Raw genomic sequence first — 21,868 nt, 5'->3', positions numbered from 1 at the left:
ATTACAACCAAATTGATCGGCACAACACCAGCTATGCTAACAACCCTTTCTCCCCGTTGGGGATAATGGGAGGCAGCGCATGACAAAGCCCAAAATGAGAAAAGCAGAGCAAACTGGAATATGTGCAAGAATATACGGGAAGGAAATGACCAAAACAAAAAGAGTGACAGAAAGTGACAGCAGGCAAGAGGAAGAGCTAAAGCAAAATGCAGCAGCTTGATGGGAGAATAAACTCTTTAGCAGGATAGGGTAACAAATAGTCTCTGTATCTCCAGCTCATGTTTGCAGGCAAAAGACAACTAGTCCTTTGGCCTGCGTTCAATGTTCTGCTGTACTGACCCTTCCCTAATTCTCCTGCTTCTTTCTCTTTCCATAAATCCTGCCACCTCTGCGCTGTTATTTTTAGGTCATACCTATTGGGTGGGATGCCACACTCAATACTATTGTTTCTCTATAATGAAGTAATTAGAAGACAATTAACTAGCTGTCAGATATGCAGGGGGAGAGAGAGATATACTGGCTACCATCAAGGGCTTGGATGCTTCCACTTGTTTTATCCCAGCCCTCAGCTCAAGGAGAATTCAAAAGGAAGCTGTAAGGCATGGGAGGGGCTGCCATTAAATATGTGAAACGGTGTCATCTCATTTAGCCCTGGCCAAAGGAAGGGGAACTAATTCAGAATGCCCCTAGAGTACAGGAGCAGCATGGTGTGTAAGATTGCCACAGGGGACAGATGGGACAAGCAACCTTAATGAGATGTGGATTGCCAACACTATTTATTGGCTTTCTGAAAACTCTCATTATTCGGCTTATTGTGGATGGCAATTTTAGATTTAACACTTATATGGAGTTTTTGCTTTGCTGTATTATTTTTAAAAGCAATTTGTTAGGTGAAATACTAATGAAATATTGATATTATGCTGTTGTTTATCTCATATAAATATTTATTGATTAGTATGTATGTACTGTAGTTTGTTTATGCCTCATTGACTATAACTGCCTTGGACACAATTTCCTTTGTCAAAAGGCAGCATATAAATTAAAGTTTCTAATCTACAAACCATGGTAATAGCAGTCTACAATTGAAGACTGACACTAGTGGCTGACACCAGTGTGGTGTAGGGGTTAAGAGCGGTAGACTCGTAATCCGGGGAACCAGGTTCGCGTCTCTGCTCCTCCACATGCAGCTGCTCCACATGCAGCTGCTGCTAGTCACACTTCTTTGAAGTCTCTCAGCCCCACTCACCTCACAGAGTGTTTGTTGTGGGGGAGGAGGGGAAAGGAGAATGTTAGCCACTTTGAGACTCTTTCAGGTAGTGATAAAGCGGGATATCAAATCCAAACTCTTCTCTTCTTCACTACACTTTTAGTGCAGTGAAGCCGTTCAAGTGCAATCCCTGATATGTCTTATACATGTGAAATGAATTACGTAATGCATTCTTGTGCATGTTTACAGAATTGTCAGCTCCACTGAACCCTGACTAAATGTGTATAGCCTTGCAGACTTCAGTTTAAAAATACATTTCTACACCTTGGGTTTAGACGGTGAAAGGGTACTGTAAATTTGCAGTAGAAACTGATTGTGAACATTGGTAATTGGTTAGCACTTGTGACATCTCCCCACAAATTATAAAAACAACAACTGTGCAACATTTAAAAATTGGCTCTTTTCTTTTTAAACTTAAGGAAATGATAGATGTTATGAATGGATAAGCATTTATATGGCACCTCAACAAACAAATAAAAAGGCAGCTCCTCTGAAACATGGCTGAGAGAGGAGTACAACCAATGACTAAACTAACATTTGATTTGCTGGCACACAGCAAATCCAAAAGAAAGCCATATGTGACGGATTGGCCCTAGGGTGGAGGAGTTATTACCTCCCAGCTCAGAAGGAGTTAATCCACCTTCAACTTAACTCACAGCTCATCCTTTGGGGGTGGGGCGGTCTCCGGTTTAAAACAGCCATTTTGACAGTGGAGAAGAGGGAGGGTGTGTGTGGAGACAGGGAAGAAGAAGGGTGTGGGGCCAGGATAGTGGTGGTTTAGGTTAGGATTAGTTTAACATGAAACTATAGAGTGAAAGATGTTTCTGTATTACTACAACTAAGATTGTGAATGCATGAATCTTTAAATCAACCATGTTCTCAAGAAAATAAAGTTCAGTTCTTTTTGGTGCCAAGGAGGGATCGTCATTATTGCAGGGTATCAAATCTCACAGAGGTGTGGACTCAAGAAAGGGCAAAACTTACCTGAGGAAAGGGAGGTGAGAGTTTGTGTCCTTAGAGTCACACAGAAAAGTGTTAGATGGTGAAAACCTAGAGTGCCACGAAGTTGCCAGAGTGGTGAGGCAAATCGATACAGTGGTGATCCGAGCTGAGTGAGGCCCTTTACTGTAGGCAAGAGGTTGTTCATTTAAGTAACCCAGAGTATTGAGGATACCAGGCCATAAAAGCTGGAATTAGGCTCTCATTACTAATAAGTCCTTGAAGTAAGGGGGGTTTGTTTTGAGGTGAACCGAGTGGAGGGGGGTTGGTTTCACCCTTGTACCATTTTGGACACAATTTTAGTAATTGAGAAGTGGGGGTTTGTCGCACCATACAGACCTCACAGTCAAAGAACAGGATCAAACAGTGCTATCCAAACTCCAGCAATGGAGTGCAGATGGTAGGGCTGAGACTTCAGGGCAAGCCTACACTGTTATCCTCCACAGGAGAGCTCACTATCAATAAGAGTGCCCAGGTGCAAAGGATGAGAGGGTTCCTATACTTTTAATAGGTGTGCAGAAGAAGGAATTTCAGCAGATATCATTTGTCAGGAAAGGTATCCCTGCTGAAATCCTCCCTTCTGTATAACAAATAAAGATGCCCCCTACCTCCAGCATGCACTACAGATCGTACCCAGGAGATCAGAATGCTGTGAACAGTTGCTACTACCAGCTTCAACTAAGGGTGTGCATTAAATTCAAACAAATTCCAGACTGAAATGAGTCACTTCAAAGAGGCATACCCCTTTATAAGCCCACTGACATATTGATTAACGCAATGTTACTTAAGTTTTCCTGTCTTTTTTTATCTGGGATTCAGCTAATGTTTGACATAGGAAATAGAAAGGTATCAAACGCTGCATGACCAGTGGTAGACTCTGGGCCTCCATTGTTTATTCAGGGCACTCTAACTTACCTGAGTGGTTGCAATGAGACGGTTCCACAAGTCTGCCGGTCTTATCGTAGCAGGCCAGGGCTCTGAAGCGCACCCCTTCTCCGCATTCCTTGGCATGCCCGTGAAATCTCAGGTCTAGCTGCAGCTCTGTTTTCCCTATGGAAATTATGCATTCTGACCAATTTCCATGGGGCCGGCTGGTAAATATTGTGCAAGGGCATGGTTCCGCTTCAACAAGGGGATATATTTCTGTATTCTGGCACTTGTCTCGCTTTCTGCTTCTCCCTGTTTCGACCGGGAAAATATGCTTGTTAGCGTAGCATCTGCTGCTTTTGATAACAATATGTCGTATTATTTACACTTGAAGGGGTTTGATACAGTTAGAACCAACACAATCTGAAATGTAAATACAGAAGAGCTGGTTCAAAGACATCTGTTAGTCGTTGTTGCCCGTGCTCCAGAGGGCCGAGAAAATGTCGCTGTCTCCAGGGCAACCAGAGAACCTAAAGGAACTTGTGGAGGAGGGGGAATTGTTTGGGATGAAGCACAAAATGATAGAAAGAGAACAACTGTCTGCCTACTCTTATTAGGAAAAAAATACCCAAAAAAGCTCTTAATTTGCCCCATAATTATCTTAAGAAAATAAATTTATTATCTCCTTTCTCCCCCCTCACTTTAAGCCCTGCAACCTCATCACTGGTTGCTTAGGGAAACCCACTATGTAGATTCAGCAAACTGCAGCTCTTCCTTGGAAGTTATTTTGCAAATTAGCTGAATGCACAACAGGGATATGTACTGGAGCTTCATGAGATCAGGGATAACTCTTCAAGTAGACAAGAAATGCTTAAGGTCTGGCAGGGTATTTTGGTCAAGAATGTTTAACACCATGGGTAGGCAAACTAAGGCCCGGGGGCTGGATCCGGACCAATCGCCTTCTAAATCCGGCCCACGGGCGGTCCGGGAATCAGCGTGTTTTTACATGAGTAGAGTGTGTCCTTTTATTTAAAATGCATCTCTGTGTTATTTGTGGGGCCTGCCTGGTGTTTTTACATGAGTAGAATGTGTGCTTTTATTTAAAATGCCTCTCTGGGGCACAGGAATTCGTTCAATTTTTTATCTTCAAAATATAGGCCGGCCCCACAAGGTCTTAGGGACAGTGGACTGGCCCCCTGCTGAAAAAGTTTGCTGACCCCTGTTTAACACTGTAACACGGCCTATGTTCAACTTGTATATTTGTAAATAAACGCAAAGAAATTACACAATGCCAACAAACTTCCAGTGACATTATTCTAAAGGAGACAAAGTCCAGCCCAGGTAAGCACTGCACCACTGAAACTTCTCATCACCTGGAGAATTTGAAGCTCAAAAACTGCTATTTCTTTTAAGGTCTTTCAATGTGTTGTATCACACTTTCAGTTTATCACAAGGTTCTCTACTGAGAGAAGCAAGTATAATTCTTCCTCCCCTTCCCTCTTTCCCGACTTCAGCAAATCTACCAATTTATTCCAGAAGTGGACTTGTCCTAAGAGGACAATCTTTAAACATAACTTTTCTTTATCCCATTGTATCTTGGCATCAAGGGCTTAATTTCATTTTGCATTAACAGGTGACACAATAAGTATGCACACTCAGCAGCTGTCAAGTAATACTTTTGAAAGTGAAAAGTTGCACGTAAGCCAACCATGAGTTCTTCCCACAGATATTGAGATATTAACACAATTTAACTGGATTGCTTGCATCAAAGAATATTCATTCCACTCTATTTTCCAAATGGTTTTTAATTAGCACATTAACATTCTCAGAGCTGGTTTTAAAAATGATGATCAGAAATTATTTTTAATCAAGACCCAGCAGTCTTAAAGACTTTTTCTATTTAAATAAAAATAGTTTCTGAACATTAACAAAAAAAAAGTGTTCAGTTGGGGGTGGGGGACAGACAAAACACCCAACAATGTTTTGCAATAGTCTGTTTCTCCTTCACACAAGACAGTTTCAATGCCTGCACATTTGACTGAGTTAATGATTAAAGAAGATAAATATGCCTTTCTTGAACATAAAGCTTTTTTCCCCAAAAATGTTAGCTGCATAATACAGATTGCAAAGTAGTGTAACCTCAAATTACCTTCTAACCAGCATTTGCTTGGGGATGCTTCTGTAATGAATAATGCTAAATGTAAAGCCCACACATGTATTTAAGGATAAAATAAACCATGCTATTAAATACAAAGTAAGAAGGAAGCTAATCTACATGCACATTAACATACCCTAAGCAGCAGGGTATTTATTTTCAATAAAAGCCATAAAATCGACCAATTTTCATGATGAATCAGATACATTTATTTGAGAAAAATATTAATACCAGCAACCTCACTTTCCTTTTTAATAAATCAACCAAAGCAGCACTTCTCATAGCCTCAAGATTTAAACAGTGTTTCCTTCTTTGCTAACTTTCACTTTTTGTGATTTGCTTAAAAATGGAGTTTTTGGTGTGTCTCTTCTAACTATGCTTTGATTATGGAAGGATGTGAGTGTTCTAGGAAATAAGGTCCAGCTGATTCATATAGCATGGGAGCCACCCTTTTGGATGAGTCCCGGGAATAAAGGAATAACACACGAAAGTGGGGATCGAGTGGGATTGGAAAGCTGCCATGTCAACAGCACAGCTTTATGGGCTATGTTGTGGTTGCACCACATAAGTGGAGCTAAGCATATAACCTGCTACTGAACTTCTGCAGAGTTGTAGTCTCTCCAACCTTATTCTGCTCAAAATAAAGCAAGAAGACTTGCCAGGCTCCTTTGCTGCATTAAGACTTTAGAGGTCTCTCTTTAGTCCCATGTGTCGTGCATTAGGAAATGGGGAGGCCCACATCTGTACTGTGCAGTCGACAGTCTTCAGCTACTCCCATACATGAGACCTAGATGACTTCCGCAGGAACCGCAAGGATGGGCGTTAGTAAGATGTTACTAGGAGTAACATCTCGTATGACCCTGAGCTGGTATTGGATCATGCATCTCCCGTTCTTCAGCCAAACTCTATGTCTACTGTCCTATGCTATGATATACCAAATCTGAATGAATAAGAATACATGAGAAACATTTTGCTGTCACGCTTTGTGCTTATAACATTTAATATTTTCTATTTCCACTTAAAAGGAGAATGCTTTAGTTATCGGGCCATTCTATTAGCCGAGGTGATACATCAAAGGCTTCAACAACAAAGTGGGAAAAAATAAACATGACAGCTTTAGTAATTTCCAGCATAAAGAGGTTCCAGGACTGAGTATCAAAAATGCACAGTAGCTATTGCCTTTTTGTTTGTTTTAAAGTAACATGCAACCAATTAAAGGGTGCTCTGCTATTGTAAGCAAGGCATCATGCAGCTTTTCAATAACATTATTGCATTATCTGTTCATATGAGAATTCATGAGCATGGCTCATTAAAGAACAAGAGTTACTCAGGCATGGGTATTATTATACCATTTCCTGATTATTCTTGTGTGTGTGTGTGTGTGTGTGTGTGTACACTATAATGGCTTTCACTGTGATGCCTGTGTTTAAAAACCAACAGGAATTCTCAGTCTCCCTGAAGCCATGGCTTACCAATACATATAGTTAAATTCTTATCATAAAACACTGAAAGGCCATTTTGCAGTAGAGTAGCATTTATGGTTCTGTTTTTTTGTTTGTTTGTTTGTTTTTACACCTGGCATTATACCCTAAAGTAATTCTCTTGTGAGTTATAACAGTGATATGCTAGAGGCGGCATTTCCACCTTTAATACAGTAATATAAAAGCCAAGGTTATATTATTCCTTAAAAAAAAAAACATTTTGCCATATAATAGTAAGTGGATTCTATTTTGCAATTGTTTGATCTTGCTGTATTTACTAGAGCAAAGCAGTAAACACTTTAATATCAAATGGAGAGTCAGATCAGGTTATTGCTGCCTAAGGTTGAGGTACAGTGGCAATGGTGCCCAAGCAAAGGGTTTAATACTAGCTTGATGTTCTTGAAAGCTCAGGTTTGGTCCTTGACCTGTGTGTGTTTCTACCATGCTCATGGGGTAATGTTCTGTGCAGACCCCTACACATGCATGGAGGACTGAACTGCATATTTCTCTTCTTCTTCTTCTTCTTCTTCTTCTTCTTCTTCTTCGAACACCCCCACACACTATTTGGGTCTTTGTGCATGCATGCATTCACATCAAGTGGTCACTGTAAATAGCTATACTATACATTGACTAAATGCACAAAGTAAATCTGAGGATTGGCACCAACATGGAAATATAGGTAAATGAGAGCAATAGACTAAATGCTCACTCTGAAAATGAACTGGGGCCCCTCAACCAGACCCATCAAAAACTGAAACTCAGTTTAACCAGACTGCTAACGGGCCCCTGGTTTCCCCAAATCTCAGACCTTTCCATCCTTTCTCCCAACTTCTCACCTGATTATTCCCCCCCCCAAAAGCCCTTCTACCAAGGGACAAATCTTGCCGTGAGCTAGCCAGCATGGTGGCTCATTCCCGAGAGCTTCTCCAGACTTCCACTTGTCCCATGCTTAGAAAACATGGGTCCAAGCAGTTTTATATTTCCCCACAGCTTTCTCCTGAAAAACACACTCTTTACCACTGAATTGGGCAAACAGCAATCTAGAGAAAACCCAATTGCTGTTTGGTCCAATTCAGTGGTAAACTGTAGGTTTTCCTGGGGGAGCTGTGGAGGATCCCTGAATGGGAGAGGCCTCTCTGATAGACCTCTCCCATTCAAATAGGAACTGGCAACAGCTCACAATGTATGTCCCCCCCCCCTTTGAGCAATTACTGTTCACAAGCAGAATCCGGTTGGCAGCCCACTCTAGGTGGACTGAATTGACCACTTTGGTTTGTGAAAGAAAGAAAGAAAGAAAGAAAGAAAGAAAGAACTGAGTAGGGAAATTTACCTACATGAGGGTCCATATTCAATTTCTCATGATACCCCTAATTGAGAATGCTGAGATGACTGACGATTCATTTCTCTGTGGAGCTAAACAGAATAGATTCCAACCCTTCCTGGAATATACTCACTTAGAGACATTGTCAGCCATCTGGGTGAACTACTTAAGCAGTACATTAGACAAGAGGAGTTCAAATGGTGCTACACTTACATCTTATCTCACTAATTAAAGCAAGGATTTTTTCCCTTTTTGTTAATCAATACTTTAGAGCATTTAGCGGGATGGGACTGCCCACTACAACACAGTAGGGTATGTCAGTATAGCCCTCTTGAGGCATTTAGCAACAAAATGGCACAAGTATGCGGGGGGCCAGAAGCATGTGCACTGCCCATGTTCCCAACATCTCTGTGTGCCAGCCTAGTCCTCTCTACTCCCTTATGACTTTTAGCATGAGGTACTCAAGGGAACATGCAAGTATGCTCAGCATGCTGAGTTTTTTAGGTGTCATCATCTGAATGCACTTGGAAGCCCACTTCAGACCCTCACACTCAACATGGGCTTGGAACAGGGACATCAGGGGAAGGGTTTCATGAGTCCCCTATGTCCCCAGGAGGCACACCTAAAGGATGCTGATGGTGATCCTCACAGCAAAATTGGGAGGCTGGGGAAATGGCAGCTAGCCTACAGTCCCTCAGTTCTAAATCCACTTTGCATGTCTCTTAGGTTTTCTTAATTACAGCCATGCAACAGGGCGGCGTGTAGGAAGGGAAGGCTTATCACTTCCCTCCCAAATTCAACTGGAACTAAAATAATCCTCTCCTGCACAACTAGAACACATAGGGGGGGGGGGACTTGTCATTGGAACTAATGGGAATATTTTTTCCTTTCTTCCTAGGAATGGGGCAGGGCAGATTTTCTTTCTGACTGTGTTTGGGAGCAAAGAAATACCCCCCTACCTCCTGACACATTGCATTTTTTTTTGTAAGGATGCACCCCATACACCTGTAATGAATAAAAGTACGAAGGGAGAGAGAGAGCACTACATGCTGCACATTAAAGTTTATGTTTATGCTTGGCCATTAGTGAGTTCATAGCCGAGATGGTATTTGAACTGGGCACTTCCTGTTTCAGGGTGCAGTTAGATATAAACAGATTTCCTGTTCCATTGATTAGCCTTATAATCACTCTAATACTCTAATTCTCAACAGAGAGCACATTGCAACGACAACAGCTCAATGCTATGCTAACTGTAAAAAAAAAAAAAGAGTTCATCACAGCAACACAGAAGTACTGTTCTCCACTGACAAGCCATTTGTGAAGTGCTGTCCAGCGGATCTTTGCAAAGCGGCCTCTAGGCTGTTTTCTCTGAGAGACAAATATGTTTTAGTGCTGTGCCAAGTATGTCACTTTCCAGACAATCCTTCATATCCCCGAATGATTCATGTAGTCTGACAACAGAGGAATAGTTCAGGCAAGAGGTGTTGCCTATGGATGGACACATAGAATATGCTTGGATAGAGAACAGTGACTGGTTGTGACCAGTTAGGCTAGCTGAAGGGTTTGTGCATGAAAAAAAAGCAATAAAAGTTGGGGCTACCTGTGGGCTGATGGGACATAAGAATATAATAAGAGTGTGGCTGGATCAAACCAAGGGTTTGTTTCCTACAACTAAGACATGAGGGCAACAGCACACACTTTTCTTGTGTTTTCCAGCAACTGTTATTCGGAGTCATGCTGCCACTCATCCATTTGGCCACACGACGAGTAGCCAGTCATAGTCTGGCTACTATGAAACCTTGTTGATGGGCTACCATTATAAAAAAGATGATGACGACTAGAATCCCATTTGGTCTGTCAGTGACAGCCAAGTTTTGTATTTTGCTGTCATTTTGTAGCCAAAACCACTGTTTTGATTGCATTTTTGTACTAGTTTAAGGAGCCCCTTCCTGTGTTGACTTTGAAACCGTGGTGGTTGAGATACTCAGTGGCCACTTCTATGTCTCTCCTGGCCAAAACTCTTGCAGTGGCACAGCGGTGGAGCACGAATTTCAATAAATGTAACTGTATTGTGCTACTTCAACATAAATGTAAAGAATCTTCTATGAACAATGCCCTAACTGTATCTGACAAACTTTCAAAGTCTATGCCAAAGTCATTTCGAAACAAAAGGACTAAAGGATGAAGTATAAAATATTGATAATAAACCCTACCTGTGAGGGTTCGTCTTCTACTTCGTGTTGATTCACAGTCTGAAGCACATGCAGAAAATTTAGACCAAGGGGTGAATGTGCAGTCATCTTTGCAAGGAATCAGGCAGTCCTGAACAAGGGATGGCATAGGTTCAGCCCACTTCAAGCACTCACTGACATCTACCGAATGGTTGCTTTCCAAGACACATGTAACAACTGGACAAAATAAATGCACAAAAGAAAACGGTGAGTGCTGCAGAGGCATAGGAAAAGTTAAGAAGCAAGTATCTATAGTGTGTTCCTTCCAACCAGGATCTCAGTAGCACTGAACAAATGACAGAGGAATGAAGTCAATAACATTTTTAAAATCTGTATACAGATTTAAAAGATACTTGTTTGTTTTTCAGAATTGAAAGTACATAGGTCCCTTGAACAAAGAATGCATAGCTTAATGTAGTGATGAAATGATTAATACATGTTCTGATGTACTCTGTCCCATGACCCAGTGACAGAACTTTTGGGGGACACTGGTGTTTCAGTGCAATTATAGAGCACTGCTTCCCATAACAGATTGTCTTTTTTTGAACTGCACAAACACAGCAGAAAGATCTTGGCATTTAAATTATTTGCAACAAGGAAGAAGTCTCAAAGTCTCCATGTGCTCAAAGGACACAGAAACATGAGCATGGCCTATTAGCACCATAAACACACACTCTCTCTCTCTCTCTCTCTCTCTCTCTCTATATATATATATATATATATACATACATAAATACACACACACACATACAACATACAGTACAATTTATTTATGTGCATAAAATGCTGTAGATTTGCCTGCAGCAACTAAACTTGCAAGCTACATTACACAACAGTTTTGCTCAGGTGCCCTATTAATAATAGCTTCTTGTCCGCCAGTTTGTTAGCCAACTCTATGGCAAAGTAGTACGAAAGGTATATTACCGGTAAGAATAATTTCCACGGCCTGTTATTGCTGACAATTTACAGTGCACTCTCACAGAGGTTGCAGTGATATTTGATCCAGTTCACTTTGACCAAGAAATTGTACAGAATTGGGGATTTGGAAGGGACTGCAGGAATTCAAAACGATTTCCAGGTATAAGTGTGCTTCATATGATCATGGCCCCAGCTAAAGTGTGTCATTTTGGTTACTCAAATTTCAACCTGAGTGAATTGATTTTAGGCAATGAAAATTGGGTTTTTTTAATTAAAAAAATGTAAGCTGATATTAAATGTTTTGATTAAATTAATTCTTTTAAAAAATGAGGCTAGATCTTAAGATGGCAAGATTCCTCCAGAGAACGCTGTCCCATATTAATGGGACACACTTTTCTCACACATTACAATTCAGCTCCAGTCATCTAGTTAAGCTCTATGATTTCATGTTAGGCTGCTATTTTGTCCTATAAAGCTGTGGAATGATGCAATAATTGGACTGAGATTCTATTACATCTTCAACAAGCTGGCTGCATCATTACGAAGATTACTGATTAATCCACACTTTAATGGCTATCTGTGTTGTTTTCATTGCCTCTGAAGTGGATTGGAATTGCAAAACGAGAAGAAAACGGAATAAAGTTAAAGTTTTATTAAATAAATAAATAAAATCTGGAATAGATGTATTTGGATAACAGTCATAACAGTAAAGAAAAATAGCAACTTGAAAATATTGGGGATCTCCCCCATGTCAAGACAATACTTTAATCAGTCTGCACAGACCCATAAGAACCTTAAATCAATATTTTAATAATGACTCCTAAAATGCTAATAGTTAAATTGTGATTGCTTTGTCTCTTAAATTCTCTCTTAACTGGCAGCGCATCCAGAAGTCGACATAAAGGTTACCCTTGTCAGTGAAGAGGGATATGCTCTCTAGAAGATTAAATGTTATAAATGACAGTACTCATCATCTCTGGGAATACTATACCCATATATGCATGCCTTTTCTCTTTTATACAGTCTAAAAATTATGTACTACACATCTGTGTTTTTTGAACAGAGGACATCAACCCCACCTATTTCTTCTATGTAGAAACAAGCCACCACATCAGCTCCTGTAGTAAACGAACATTTCCCCATATATAATACTGATTGTAAGAAGGAATCAGTTACAGGTGGGTAGCCGTGTTGGTCTGCCATAGTCAAAACAAAATAGAAAATTCTTTTCAGTAGCACCTTAGAGACCAACTGTGTTTGTTCTTGGTATGAGCTTTCGTGTGCATGCACACTTCTTCAGATACCTGAAGAAGTGTGCATGCACACGAAAGTTCATACCAAGAACAAACACAGTTGGTCTCTAAGGTGCTACTGAAAAGAATTTTCTATTTTGTAAGAAGGAATGCCACTTCTAAAAAATCTAGGTAGTTGTATCTCTGGGCTGTATTCAACAATGGCACTACATTAGTGGAGCAACTTCCACGCTCACAATGGGACCTCAGTTCTCTTTCCTCACCCCATGTACCACTAGTATCCCCTCCCAAAAAAAATCTGCCCTGGGTGTTCCTGCAACCCCCCCAGAGCAGGTTTAATGGATGCACAGAGGGAGGAGAGGGAAAGGAAATTCCACTGTGTGAGCAGAAGTCATTCTGCTCATGAAATGGCTTTGTTGGATCCAGCCCTCTGTATTTATATTTTTCATGCTTCTCTCTGAAATCCAGTATTAGCATATTTTTCACTCCATAAGACGCACTTTTTTCCTCCTAAAAAGTAAGGGGAAATACCTGTGCGTCTTATGGAGCGAATGGTGGTCCCTGGAGCTAAATTGCCCAGGGGCCAAAAGCAGATTGTGCTTTTTATTTTACAAAGAGAAAAGGGGGGTTGAAAGGACCCCACTCAGCAGCTGATCAGCAAGAGATCGGGAGAGAGATAAGAGTCCCGGCTCCCTTTCAGCCCTGCCCTCCTTTGTTGAATGTGCTGCAGAGGGAGGTTGTTAGTTTCTCCAGGACATGTGACTGGCTGATTAGATTACCTGTCTGGAAACAGTAGAAACTGCTCCCTTTCCTTAAGATTTTTTCAGAAATGTGAGTTGAACCCCATAAAAATGGGGCTTTTCCTCCTTGCTTTTCCCCCTTTGCAAAAAAAGCTGCAAAACTTTTAGCTGATCCTCCAAAAACCAGGGATTTTCCCTTTGCAAAAAAGCTGCAAAACTTTTAGCTGATCCTCAAAAAACCAGGGCTTTTCCCTTTGCAAAAAAAGCTGCAAAACTTTTAGCTCATCCTAAAAAAACCAGGGCTTTTAGAGGAGGAAAAACAGAAAAATATTATTTCCCTTGTTTCCTCCTCTAAAAATGAGGTGTGCCCTATGGTCAAGTGCATCCCATGGAGCGAAAAATACGGTAGTTTACATTAGAAGAATACAAAAGCTATCCTTTAGTTCTATATAAATTTTCACAGTCCTGTAACCTGACCATAGATGTGAGCTGTTATTACACTCAAAAGAAATTAAAAGAAAAGTAGTGACTGGACGGACATACACTTGCTGTCTTAAAGTCACATTTGAAAAAAATAGACCTAAGCAGTAGGAAACCCATTATGAACCTCATAATGGAATGATTATACCAGATGAATGACAAAGTAAGATAAGGATGGGAATGGACTTTCATTAATCTTTCACCCGTTAGCAGCCATCCTCTCAAACCAAACATATTAATCTTAGAACATTTTGCCCCACCAGACACTGCAGAAAAGCAGGAAGCTGCTACTCTTGTGAATTCCTGGGTGTGCTTTGAATAGTACAGAATGTTGGATCACTGCAAAGGACTAGGAATTTCAGCGAGCAAGTTAGTGTTTGTGGCCCAGAGTTTTATTTGCATAGCTGTCTCTTTCTCAACATGCGTATCAGACTTGGAATATAGCATCTGTAAGCTCTAAAGTTTAATTACAATTCTCTCTCATCAAATGTAGATTTCAGAGATTTTGCTATAAAACTTTTTATGGTGGAATCGAATGGATTTTATGTATCTGGTATTCTGAAATGCTGAGCAAATCTTTAAACAAACTTTATTGTAACTTCTAGCTATTGAAATAGTAGGCATTTTTCACACTTTGCATTCATTGCTCCCACAAATTGAACTGAATAAAAAAATATCCCGTGGATTCTGGTAGTGTTGAGTACATTCCATTCATTGGCCTGCATTCTGAATATAATTGAATATCTGAATAGTGCTGAAGAAAGCAACCCTCAAGTTTGAGCAAATCTGTGTATGAATGCTTTGCTGGAAAAGAATAAGCCAACTATAAGCTTTGGGTCTCCCCTCTACCTTCAAAAATCATTTGCTATTTTCAGAAGGCAGAAGGTCATCCTAAAGCTCCTATAGAAATGAATGATTTGGCCTTCACTGAAAACATTTACTAATATCTGTTCAAGGTGCAAGGAGGACACCGAGGCAACTTTGCCATCAAATTGATGACACAGCAATTTCTATGAATTTGCTATTTTATTCACAATGGTTTTATAAGTCTGAGCTACAAAGAGAAAAGTATTGGAGAATTTCCTTTTTAAGACAGAACTAACCAAGTCTTTACTGATTTATTGTGCTATACATACACTAGTATTAAAATATGTGGTAAATCTGCATTAAACCCTTTCATTAGCAGAGTTGCAGTAGCTGGCTCTTATTGATATTATAACAATCTCATAGAATGAAAGGACATTAAAAATGAGCATGGAGAGAGAGAGAGAGAGAGAGAGAGAGAGAGAGAGAGAGAGAAATACGTAGTGTCACTGGCACAAACAGAATATTTTTCAAAATATTCTGGAGTACTGAATGCGTCGCTATCTGAATACCAAACCAGTTGCAGAGATCGGTTTGCAGTTCAATGGACCTTGTGCTGGAAGAATTTCATATTTCCTTCTAAAGTCACACACAAGGTTAGTAGGAGTGCCAGCTTTAGAAAAACCAAGCAAAAGACAGAATGCGGCCAGATGAAAAGAAACAAACTGGCTTACAGTCACAACCTTCAGCAGGTATAGCTAACAGAAAAATGTTTGACAAATGTGGGGAACGAAAAATTCAGCACAGTATATCTAAGAGGGCTTTACGATCTCCAGAAGACTTCTGATAATTTATCAAAGGAACACTAACACTCACAGACAGACAGATAGATGGAAAAAAGGGGGAAAGGGGGAAATAAGTATACTCCATCAGGCAGCCTTTTTACAGGGCTGACTCTGCATTTAAAAAGGCTAGCGAGAGAAAGGGGGATTGACTGATCGATTGACTGGTAAAGTGAGATGGTAAGAAGTGAATTAAAACACAACGAGTTTGGATAGAAACCGTTAAGTGTTTCTTACTATTTGACACCATTACTAGAACTAGGGGGCATTCAATAAAAGCAACAGGTAGCAACTTTGAAACATAAAGGAAGAGATTTCTTTCCATACATCTTACAATTTGGCACAAGGTGTCCTAATGGCAAGTAATAACTGAGTTAAAAAGATATGAGAGAAAACCGATGGGCATGAAGACACTCAATGGCTATTAACTAAAGTGCACAACCCTTTTGCTGGAGTTGTCTTAAAATGCTGGTATAGTGGGGCTACTGAAAGCTTTCGCAGTATTAACATGCCTCCAGTTTAAAAATACATGCCACTAAAAAAAAAAATAGAAAAAAATATATGCCACTGTTACTGCTGGTGCTTGTATTAGTAGATGGAAATGTCACCTCCAGGGTTATCTTCAGTGTGATACAATTGCAATTTGATGCTGGAGAATGTTACAACAGCTGTTTGTTCCCAATGCAAAGTTTAATGAACTGCAGGAAGAAATTAGCACCACCTTTTAACATCTGGTACTTACTATCACATTACCACTACAGAAACATGAGAAGCTATCAAATCTGAGGCAGATGTAATTCCCTGCTCCCTGCCTGGTCACTTGCAGAGAGACAGTGCACTGTAGCAGTTGTAGGTTTCGAGGTCTCAGATTTCAGCAGCACCCTATGCAATGCCAAAATTCCAAGAATCACCCCCCGCCGCCTTCCAGTCTATATCATAGTTGTGGCACCCCCTAGGCTCTGCGCCCAGTGTGACTGAACCAGTTGTGTTGCCCTTAATCAGCGTCTCCAGCCCCATCATTCAGCCCGGACACTGAGATCCAGCGCCGAGGGCCTTCTGTCGGTTCCCTCACTGCGAGAAGCAAAACTACAGGGAACCAGGCAGAGGGCCTTCTCGGTAGTGGCACCCGCCCTGTGGAACGCCCTCCCGTCAGAAGTCAAGGGAATAAACAACTACCTGACATTCAGAAAATTCCTGAAGGCAGCCCTGTTTAGGGAAGTTTTTAAACTGTGATATTTTAAATGTATTTTAATGTTTGGTGGAAGCCGCCCAGAGTGGCTGGGGAGACCCAGCCAGATGGACGGGGTACAAATAAATTATTATTATTATTATTATTATTATTATTATTATTATTATTATTATTATTATTATGTCTCTGATTGTAATGGTTAGACCATTTCAGTAGGACTGTGGAGACTCGGGTTCAAATCCTTACTCAGTGCCAAAGTTCCCTAGATGACCTTGGAACAGGCCCTATCCCTCAGTCCAGCTTACCTCACAGGATTGTGAAAATAAAACTGGGATAAAACCATGTATGACACTTTGGACATGATGGAGGAAGGATGGGACATATATTAAAACCAAAACAAAATGTTTTGTTGGATCAGATCAGATACAAACCCTACGCCAAAGGATAAATGGACACAAATCTGACATCAGGAATCACAAGACAGAGAAACCAGTAGGAGAACACTTCAATCTCCCAGGACATTCTATACAAGATCTCAAAGTAGCTGTCTTATTGCAAAGGAATTTCAGAAATAGACTGGAAAGAGAAGTTGCTGAATTGCAACTTATCACAAAACTTAAAACCATGGAGAGACCTGGTCTGAATAGAGACATTGGATTCTTATCTCATTATACATCACAAAGCTATTTTTAGCCATCCCACTCCTTGCTTTTTCCTGCAAGGCTAATTGCAGTCATTAACAGTCGTCAACAGGTTTACCTCACCTATCAGCCAATGACCCATTCCCACCACCCTTCTGAGTAATACCCCTCCCCACCCTCTCACTATATATAAGGGTCTGGTGATTTCTGTTTCGGTGTATCTGAAGAAGTGTGCATGTACACAAAACCTCATACCAAGAACAAACTTAGTCGGTCTTTAAGGTGCTACTAGAAGGAAAAAAATTTATTTTTTATTTTGTTTCGACTATGGAAGACCAACACGGCTACCTACCTGTAGCTTTCAAGTTAATTATGTTATTTCCTTTAATAAAAGCTTGCTTTTTTAAGAGTATGGAATACTCCTAACTGGGAACTGGATTATTCTGTAATTGAATCTGTCACTGGTGAGCACTACATATTATTTCAGGGCAAGTAAAAACCAATGAGCTTTAGTTTTCTCTAGGGACCAACATTTCTCTCAAGACCCGTGCCACAAATGGTTTAAAGGCAGAGTGAAGACAGCAAACACTTCCTTGCCTGATTTGCACTTCACTGGCAGGCCTGAGAGACAGTCACTCAAAATGACTTCAGCTGCATTACTGGAGTATACTTACACGGCTGTAATGGATGCCTTTGAAAGTGATGGACAGTTAGCAGCAGATAATTGAGGTCTCGTGTTCCAAAAGGTTATTGATTCAAAAAGGCTTCCACTCCTTGATATTACCCACCACTGCTTTAATGCCTAAAGCTTTAAGTAAGCCCCTAAGAAAAAAGTTAAGAAAAAAAGAGAAAAGGCTTTCTGTTCTAATAATAAAAAGTAATAATTTTTTAATGGTATTGAAGGAACAAATAAGCCATGGTGCTGGAGGAGACTCTTGAGATCAAACTTATCCATCCTTAAAGAAATCAGCCCTGAGTGCTCACTGGAAGAACAGATCCTGAAGTTGAGACTCCAGTACTTTGGCCACCTCATGAGAAGAGAAGACTCCCTAGAAAAGACCCTGATGTTGGGAAAGATGGAGGGCACAAGGAGAAGGGGACGACAAAGGATGAGATGGTTGGACAGTGTTCTCGAAGCGACTAGCATGAGTTTGGCCAAACTGCGTGAGGCAGTGAAAGATAGGCGTGCCTGGCGTGCTCTGGTCCATGGGGTCACAAAGAGTTGGACACGACTGAACGACTGAACAACAACAACAATTTTTTTCAGTTGTTTCATGGTCACAACAATTCCTATAAAATTAGTATCACACGGATATCACAATTTCTATAAAATCGATACCACGAGGATACTTCATTATATTCAAAGATGTGAGAGAATCATACCTTGCATTGATATGGCTACAGCAACACTCTCCCATGCTGTATATTTCAATACTACTGATAGGCCAGGCAACTTTCAACTATCCATCACATTATGCATGCTAACACACAACAAGCTTTCCCATGACAGCATGTCAAGTGAGTTGACTATACTGCTCTTCCCTACTCAACCATTTCATTCTACGTGACAACTTTGAATGATACCACAGTGTTCTGTTTCATAATAGTGGCTACAAGCCATGTTGGCTCACACCAGCAGCGCAAAGGCTGTATTCCTTATTTTCTGGTGCAGAGTTTGTTGCACCAGGTTATATGAATGTAATGACATAATCCAAATGATTTCATTGTAAAGAAATGTTGGACTTCAAGCTGTTTGATGTCAGGCTTAAAGAGTGTCGCCTAAGCAACCTGAGGCAACAATTCCCATTTTGTCTGATTCCCAAAACAAAGCCCCCAAAAGACAATTCATTCTCCTTTCTTCTTTCCATGGTAAACTGCTTATCAAGGGAGAACAAAAAAAAACTTCATAGAATGGGGCAATTTCTTAGGGCAGAATACAGGGCAAGTTGTGAGGAAGAGTCCTTGGTCTTGCTACCATACACTGCACTTCTATATCATTCCAGCAACTACCCCAGGTAACATGAACTGTTCCACTCCACAGATGCCAACAATTCCAGAAGGGTGAGTTGTGGCTCACCAACAGATCCCAGTAGTCTTGGGTCAGCCAGGAATAGTTATGAGAGGCAACATGGCTTGAGGTACCAAATTTCAAGGCTGAAGTTCTGGTTCCTGAATCTTTCATTATTCTTCAGTCCTGGCATGTTTCTTGGTTTGATCTCCTAGCTTGTCCTTTGCTGCTGACTTGCTCCTTGGCAGTGGTGTAGTGGAGAGGGAGGAAGCACAACTCCAGGACTTTCTTCTTCTTCTTCTTAGCAGGAGCAATGGCATCATGCTATGACAGCCTCTCCTTGTTTTGGAAAGGGAACAAGGTGATAATAAGGCTGGTCTGCTGCAGGCAATAATCCCATCTTGGGGTAGGTGACAGGCACAAATTCAAGTGATGCAAGGTCAATGGACTGCTAATCACAGTTCAAGATCCAGTAAGCAAAGTCAGGTCAAATGGTGGTCAGGTTCCAACAGAGCTACCTACCTGTAACTAGATTCCAAAAGGTCAAAGTCACATAATTCAGAGGATAGGGCCAGATAAGAAGCACCAGGCAAAACAGATGTAAAGGCAAGTGAGTAAAACAGCTTGCACTCTGGATAGCTCGAAGTGATGCATGGGCTCAAGTTAGACAAGGAAGGTTTGAATGTTACTCTAGCAACCGGAAAGTCCTTATGGGGCCTTAAGCAAGATTCCACCTTGCCCCAACCTTAATGAGTGGAGACTTTTCTCTGAAGAGGCCCAGCTTATTTTAAGAGCCATTGACTCCAGTAACATGGTGGGTGGAGAAGTTCTATTATAACCTCTGAGCTGGAGTCGTCAGAGTTTGAGGAAAGTAATCCAATGCTTCAGAGCAGAAACTGGTTCTCGGGTGATGAAGCTTCAGAGAAGGTGGGTACATCAAAGACTGCTTCTGAGGTCCAAACCTTCTCCCAGTACAGTATATATATCCTCTGCATCCACAGCCTCTTTCCTTGGAGATGGGAAGTTAGAACCCTGGGGAAATCAGACAAACCACTGCACTGCAGGAAAAATGTATACTAGATTTTACCTGACCAGCAACTCTTATTCTGGATTTATGTGAAAAGGAAAGAGTGGGCCCAGCTATTAAGCAGGGTGAGGCCACTGCCTTAGGCAGCAGAAGCTCCTGATGTAGCACACCTATGCGTACCCTGCCTGTCCTCTGCCAGTGACAGAGAAGCACCACAGCCATTGGCACCAATTTTGAGCAAGATCACATCCCGCATCTATTTGGGGCAAGATCTCATCCCAAATCGGCACGATCCTGCCTGAAAGTGGCACCAATAGTGGCACCACTTCTCTGCCAATGGCAGATGTGACAGGCAGCAGGCAGGAGCGGCAGCAGCAGGTATGGTGGTGGTGGCAGCGGTGGTGGGGCAGCACTTGCCATTCCACCTCAGGCAGCAAAATGGGTTGTGCCACCCATGAAAAATGTTATACAGTTGCTTGAGTTGGTTGAAAACAATTTAAAACTAGTTAAATACTGTCAGCTACAGTATTTAAAGACATGCTTTGTGTGCCAATGAATGGATACATGTGTTTAATCCTACATTAGTCTGATCTTGGATTACCTTCTGACATACACATCTCAAACTGGTAAACAGCTAAATCTACTCCAAGGAGTAGTAATAAAGATATATTTTATCTTCCATTACATAAAAAATCAAATACCTTTCTCAGCCATTACAGAACATTGCCCAGTGTCTGTGAAATGAAAACAAATACTGTGTTGTAAATGGAAGGTCACTCTCAAATGGAAAGGTGGGGAAAGAAAGAAAGAAAGTGAGGGAAGGAAGGTGATGGTTAAAAGCTTCTGATGTAGAACCTTGAAAATATAATGTATACAGAGCTTTGAATACTATTAACAACAAAATCTAGTTGTGATGTGTGGAAGTTTTCTTTTTTTCTTTAAGGGAATAATATAAGGCTACATGTGCAAATCTCCATGTTTTAACACATCATCTTAAGTATTCTTTATCATGGAGCAATGAAATCTTTTACAGAACTGCTATCTTGAGAGGAAAATAAATATCCATCACGTACAGGCTGGCAAGGGGAAGATGCTGAATGATCCATTTCCTATATTGTGTTCTAAAACTTTGATCTCCGCCACAAATAAGGAGAGGCTTATTTGTCATGTAAGAATGATCAAGTCTTATAATGCCAGCAGAGGAGTATTGAAAGTGTTATGTCCTAAGGAAAGATGAGCCTGCAATTAGATTTACTGATCCTATGGTAATGTTTGTGGCTGAGGTCATTATCAGTCAAAACACATTTTTTTTCTGTAGTTGTCAGCAGCTATGCCACTGTGGCTTCCTTCTTCCATTTCCGTTGCTTTAAAATGAAAAGGAAAGAAGAATGGGGAAATGAATAATAAGGAGACTCCATTTGCAGTATGTCACTTGCTCTTTATACTTAGGTTTCCCCCCCCCTTTATATTAGCAAGAAGAAGAAGAAAGACAATGAGGGGGGAAAGGAGACATCTTAATTATATCTGAAACTCAGGTAGTGTTTGTACTATATTATTAAAACTTAGCAGATATGCGGGTTCTTACTCTGCTCGTGTTAAGTTTAATGGCATGAAGATAATGCACATCTCATTACAAAGAACAGCT

General features: G+C 40.8%; 1 protein-coding gene across 1 annotated transcript in view; it reads right to left on the bottom strand.

The window, feature by feature from the left end:
* Positions 1-21,868, bottom strand: part of THSD7B (thrombospondin type 1 domain containing 7B) — a 352,151-nt gene that overhangs the window by 91,439 nt on the left and 238,844 nt on the right. Inside the window, 2 exon segments of the mRNA XM_033164079.1 lie at positions 3,182-3,445; positions 10,304-10,498. Of these exon segments, the coding sequence (XP_033019970.1) occupies positions 3,182-3,445; positions 10,304-10,498 (459 nt within the window).

Source organism: Lacerta agilis, chromosome 1 (assembly GCF_009819535.1).
Source record: "Lacerta agilis isolate rLacAgi1 chromosome 1, rLacAgi1.pri, whole genome shotgun sequence".
NCBI lineage: Eukaryota > Metazoa > Chordata > Lepidosauria > Squamata > Lacertidae > Lacerta > Lacerta agilis.
Note: the sequence above shows the minus strand (reverse complement) of the source record. Positions and strands in the feature narration are given on the sequence as shown.